The sequence below is a fragment of the Myotis lucifugus genome, unplaced genomic scaffold, assembly GCF_000147115.1.
Source record: "Myotis lucifugus unplaced genomic scaffold, Myoluc2.0 scaffold_680, whole genome shotgun sequence".
NCBI classification, from domain to species: Eukaryota; Metazoa; Chordata; class Mammalia; order Chiroptera; family Vespertilionidae; genus Myotis; species Myotis lucifugus.
Genome location: NW_005871728.1, coordinates 51,710 through 56,982, shown reverse-complemented (window position 1 = coordinate 56,982; position 5,273 = coordinate 51,710). Strand labels below are relative to the sequence as shown.

General features: G+C 58.1%; 1 protein-coding gene across 1 annotated transcript in view; it reads left to right on the top strand.

Moving 5' to 3' along the window:
* Positions 1–533: 533 nt before the first annotated feature.
* The window catches only part of LOC102442840 (leukocyte immunoglobulin-like receptor subfamily A member 6), a 7,342-nt gene continuing 2,602 nt past the window's right edge, over positions 534–5,273 (top strand). The window contains exons 1-7 of the mRNA XM_014447562.1: positions 534–567; positions 747–782; positions 946–1,230; positions 1,375–1,677; positions 1,888–2,184; positions 2,440–2,742; positions 3,021–3,071. Of these exons, the coding sequence (XP_014303048.1) occupies positions 534–567; positions 747–782; positions 946–1,230; positions 1,375–1,677; positions 1,888–2,184; positions 2,440–2,742; positions 3,021–3,071 (1,309 nt within the window). The remainder of the gene's footprint in view (positions 568–746; positions 783–945; positions 1,231–1,374; positions 1,678–1,887; positions 2,185–2,439; positions 2,743–3,020; positions 3,072–5,273) is intronic.

Genomic DNA, 5,273 nt, shown 5'->3' with positions numbered 1-5,273 from the left:
AGAAATAAATGTGCATCAAACCACAGGGTGGTACCAATACTTACACTGAGTAATGAAAATTAAAAAGGCCGGAAACATGAAGGGTTGGCAGGGATGGGAACCTACCAGGACCCTTGAACCTGGGAAAGTCTTGGAAATGCTGAGGCTACTGGGAAACTGCTCAGCAGAGTCTATTATAAATGAGTTCCCTCAAGAGCTGTGGTGGAACGACCCATTAGGCTGTTCAGAGCCAGACTCTCAGGGGCAGATCAGGACCAGAACCTGGGTCCTGCCCTCTCAGAGCAGGAGTCAGTCCATCAGACACATGAGACCCTGAGGATCAGGTGAGACCTGAGAACCTGTCTACCCCTCAGCCCCCATCCTGAGGAGATGCAGAGCCAGGCCCAGGGCGGGGTCCTCCCTTGGCTTTGGGTCCACAGCTGTGAAAAACCAGAAAGCGGAAGCAGCTCCGGACCCACCACATCCTGTGTGTCTCTGTCCTTCAGGCCCAGGATTTCTCCATCTGCAGAGCAGGAACCCTCAGAGCAGACGCCATGACGTCCATCCTCTCTGCTCTTCTCTGCCTCGGTCAGTTGTGGACATGGGGAGGGAAGGCAGGAGGGGGAGCTGGAGAAGGGACAGAGTGGCTACACCCCCTTGTTCATGGGGAACATCAGGCTCAAGCAGTTCAAATGGACAGGGCCCTGATGGGAAGGGAACCAGCTGAGACATCCGGGTGCAAATCTCTCACAGGGACTCTCTTCCAGGGCTGAGTCTGGACCAGAAGACCCGTGTGCAGGCAGGTGAGTCCTCCCCAGGCTCCATGTCCCTCCTCTTACTTCACCCCTGGGGCTCAGGACGGAGCACAGAGGTGCTGGGGTGAGGTGGTAAAATGAGAGGGTCTTGGGCTGAGCTGGTGATGAGGGTGGGAAGATCTTTGTAAAGCAGCCTCTGGTTTCCTTTTAGGGACCTTCCCCAAACCCACCCTCTGGGCTGAGCCAGGCTCTTTGATCAACTGGGGGAGCTCCGTGACCATCTGGTGTCAGGGGACCCCAGAAGCTGAGGAGTACCGTCTGTATAAAGAGGGAAGCACAGCATGGTGGTACCAACAGAAGACACTGGATCCCGGGGACAGAGCCAAGTTCTCCATCAGACACATGACAGATCCTGATGCAGGGAGATATCGCTGTTACTATCGCAGTCCCAGTGGCCGGTCAGAGAGCAGTAACCCCCTGGAACTGGTGGTGACAGGTGAGATGACACTCAGGGGTCCCAGCCTCAGGCTCTTCCCTCAGGAAATGGGTCTGCTCTCAGGGTGTCTCCCTCTCACAGACCTGCCCTGAAGGACATGAAGGAGGTTTGAGCCCATTTAACATGCTGCCTCGTCCTCTCCAGGATCCTTCAGCAAACCCAGCCTCTCAGCCATGCCCAGCCCTGTCGTGACCGCAGGAGGGAACGTGACCCTCCAGTGTGGTGCAGGGGAGGGATTTTACAGGTTCATTCTGACAAAGGAAGGAGATCACAGGTTCTCCTGGGCCCTGGACTCACAGCCACAGACAAGTGGGCAGAACCAGGCCCTGTTCCCTGTGGGCCCCGTGACCCCCACACAAAAGTGGAGGTTCAGATGCTACGGCTGCTACAGAAACAGACCCAATGTGTGTTCACTTCCCAGTGATGCCCTGGAGCTCCTGGTTCCAGGTAAGTCCCATTATTGTCTCATCAAAGGATTGAGGCACTGGATCCATAATTGGCATCTTCGCTGTGAGTGGAGCCCCAGGCGAGATGGTGTTGTGGCTACAGGGCACCTGGGCCAGAGACTGGGTGAGAGACAGTGAGACCTGTGGGCCAGGATAGGAGAAGGGGTTTATGGGAGGAGCAGCCCTTGTAATTCATGTCTGGTCTCCCCAGGTGAGTCTGGCAAGCCCTCCCTCCTGAGCCAGCAGGGCCCCATCGTGGCCTCTGGACAGAGCCTGACCCTGCAGTGTCACTCTGATGTCGGCTATGACAGATTCGCTCTGCACAAGGAGGGCAGAAGGGACCTCCCCGAGAGCCTTGTCCTGCGGCCCCAGGCTGGGCTCTCTCAGGCCCACTTCCCCCTGGGCACTGTGAGCAGCTCCCACGGGGGCCGGTACAGATGCTACGGTGGATACAACCTCTCCTCTGAGTGGTCGGCCCCCAGTGACCCCCTGGACATCCTGGTGGCAGGTGAGGAGCCAGTGGGTTCAGTCAGGGACCCAGATTCTGCACAGGCCCTGCTGGGGTCTCAGGTGGTGAGATCAGAATGAAAGTGCAGGCCCGAGAAAGGGAAGGAGACAGAGAAATGCAGGAGGTAGGAGAGGAGAGGGGGAGACTCAGAGAAACAGAGACAGACAGAGAGGAGGGTCCTCAGAGAGAGGCCTGGTGACCTTCAGGTCAGAACAAGGTGGGCAGGCAGCCCTCACCCTCCCTCCTTCTCTCTAGGACACCTGTCTGACAGACCCTTCCTATCGGTGCGGCCAGGCCCTGGGGTGGCCTCAGGAGAGAACGTGACCTTGCTGTGTCAGTCCCAAAGCTGGATGAACACTTTCCTTCTGTCCAAGGAGGGGGCAACCGATCCCCCCCTGGGTCTGAGATCAAAGCCCGGAGCTCAGCAGTTCCAGGCTGAATTCTCCATAAGCCCTGTGACCTCAGCCCACGGGGGCACCTACAGGTGCTACAGCTCACTCAGCACCTCCTCCTTCCTGCTGTCACTCCCCAGTGAGCCCCTGGAGCTCCTGGTCTCAGGTGAGGGTCCCTGACCCTGTGCACTGAGGTGTCAGCTCAGGGTCCTGTCACCAGCAGAATTATGGGCTGAAAGGGAGAGGGGGTCTCTTGGGATGGTCACCCTTAGGATATTTTTTCCTTAGAGGCCCTCCCACCCCATCCACTTCCCTGCCCCTCACCTGGATACTGAAGCAGTGGGAGGGCCTCAGGGGCCACAGCACAGATGTAAGAGGGTGTCTGTGTGAAATCAGTCCAGGCTCAGCCCAAGCCTCTCACCCTCTTCCTGTCCTCATTTCCAGAACCTTCTGGAGGCCCCAGCCCCCCACCCACAGGGCCCACCTCCACAGCTGGTGAGTCCCGGGGAGCTCTGCTCAGAGGGAGCACAGCCCCCCCAGCAAGTCCTGAAAGTCTGTCAGGGGTTTGAGTGACCCAGATCCTTAAGGACGGGCTTGTGTCCCAGGGGGGCTGGGAGTCCCAGGGTCTGAGGCAGTGATGGGTGGGGTGGTCATGGCAGAGAGGGATGTGGGGGCACAGGCTGGGGGAGGGGGAGCTGAGCTCGTGTGGGGAGATGACAGCCCCCACCCCTCCTGCCCCATCCTCATTTCAGGAGGCTCTGATGATCAGTCTCTCCCACCCACAGGGCCAGGCACGGAGATGGGTAAGTGAGGGGCTCCATGGGGAGGTGGTGGGTGCCTCCTTGCGGACAGGGGCTGAGCTATAAGGGGTTCAGGCCCCTCTGGATTTGCTGACTTGGACATGCCCTTCCCCTGTCTGCGCCTCAGTGTCTCCAAGTGTGAAAGGAGATAATCCTTGTCCAGAGCTTAGATTTCCTGTCAGTTCTTGCCCTGACCTCCTGGGAGAGGGGCCTCACAGGGAAGCCCCCAGGACGTGATGTTATGGGGCCTGTCCCCTCTGTCTCAGTGATGGTGACACTGTACAGGGAGGGGCAGGCAGGACAAGGGTTCGGGCATCCAGTCCTACCCCTCAGCTCAGGCTCAGCTCAGAGGAGGGAACAGGGTGGATCAGCCCGGGCTCAGCTCCTGGCTCTGCTGCTCCTGCTGTGGGGCTGGGCGGTCCCTTCTCTCCTCTGAGTGTCGGGTTCCTGTCTGCTCATCCCTGGTCCCATCCTGCTCACAGGCTGCTGGGAGATGAGGTGACATAAGGGCCTCACAGAGCTCAGGAAGGCAGAGCACCCAACCCAGCCCGACCTTCCCAAGGGGTGTCAGGGCCTACAGGGTGGAGTTGGATCTGGGAGAGACTCAGAATCCACTCCACACCTTGCCCCTCCCTGTCCCTTCTGTGCTGGGGGCGGGTAATGAGGAAGGACTCTCAGCTCCAGATGAGACTTGGATAGGCCCCTGCAGAGGAGGAGCCCAGAGCAAGAGCTGCTGTCCACCTGGGAGGTTGGTGGCGGGCAGTGTGAAGACAGCACAGGGAACCCACATTCCCAGGTTCTAGTCCCAGCCCCTCCCCGTCCAGGCTGGGTGACCTGGGACATGTGATTAACCTCTCTGAGACTCAGTGAAGTGGGTGGTGGGGTCAGAAATCCCTGGTGCATAACTGCTGTGTAGTGAGAGGAGATGAGGGAAAGACCCCAGCATGTGCCTCACACACAGTAGGTGCTCATTAAATGTTATCATTGGCTCATTCATGATGTCCTCAAGTCCTAGTTCCCAATTGGAAAGTGAACATCTTGATCGGGGTCTTGGTAGCCCTGGTCCTGCTGCTCTCTGTCCTTCTGTTACTCCTCCGAAACCGATGTCAGAGCAAAGACAGGACATCACGTGAGTAGAGAATGGGGTGACCTGCTTCACAGAACGTGGGCTCAGAGCACCTGCCACAGGAAAACCAAATAGATGGAGAAGGTCAGCTGGGAAAAGGATTTCTTGAGATTTTGAAATCAGGAAATATAGAAAGAAAACAATCTCAGCACAAATACAAGGTCCTCTTTCATCGTTTTGAATCACATGAAACATATGCACACATGTGTGTTACCTTTTCCGTTTTTCCTGTGGAACCACAGGGGGAGGGGTCCTATCTCCCAGGGCTGATTCTGTCCCTCTGGACCAGCCCTGAGAGGGGCTCATGTCCAACCTCCTGCAGGAACCACACACCCCAAGGGCAAGGACAGAGGCCCGAAGAACAGGTAATTCCTGCCACAAATACCCGAGACCTCCACCCCCCATGGCCCAGCTCTGCCCCTCACACTCCTCTCTCCTCCCCCAGCTCCAGCCCATCTGTGGACGCCCACGAAGAGGCTCTTTGTGAGAAGAAGAGACAGCTGCCCTGGGGGAGGGGGGACAGGGATTTCAGGGGATGATCGGGGAGGAGATGGGCTGGGAGGCTGGGGGTGGAGGTTGAGAAGGACTGAGATCCACACTGAGTGACCTGGCACCTCACCTCACCCTGGGTTAGTGGCCCATCTGGGAGCAGGCGGGGTCTGCAGCCCTGAGATCCTGGGGACCTGCCAGGAGACACACCCCCGTTCTGCCCCAGCAGATGCTTCTGTGAAGGACCCGCAGCCTGGGGAGAACGTGGAGCTGGATCCTCGG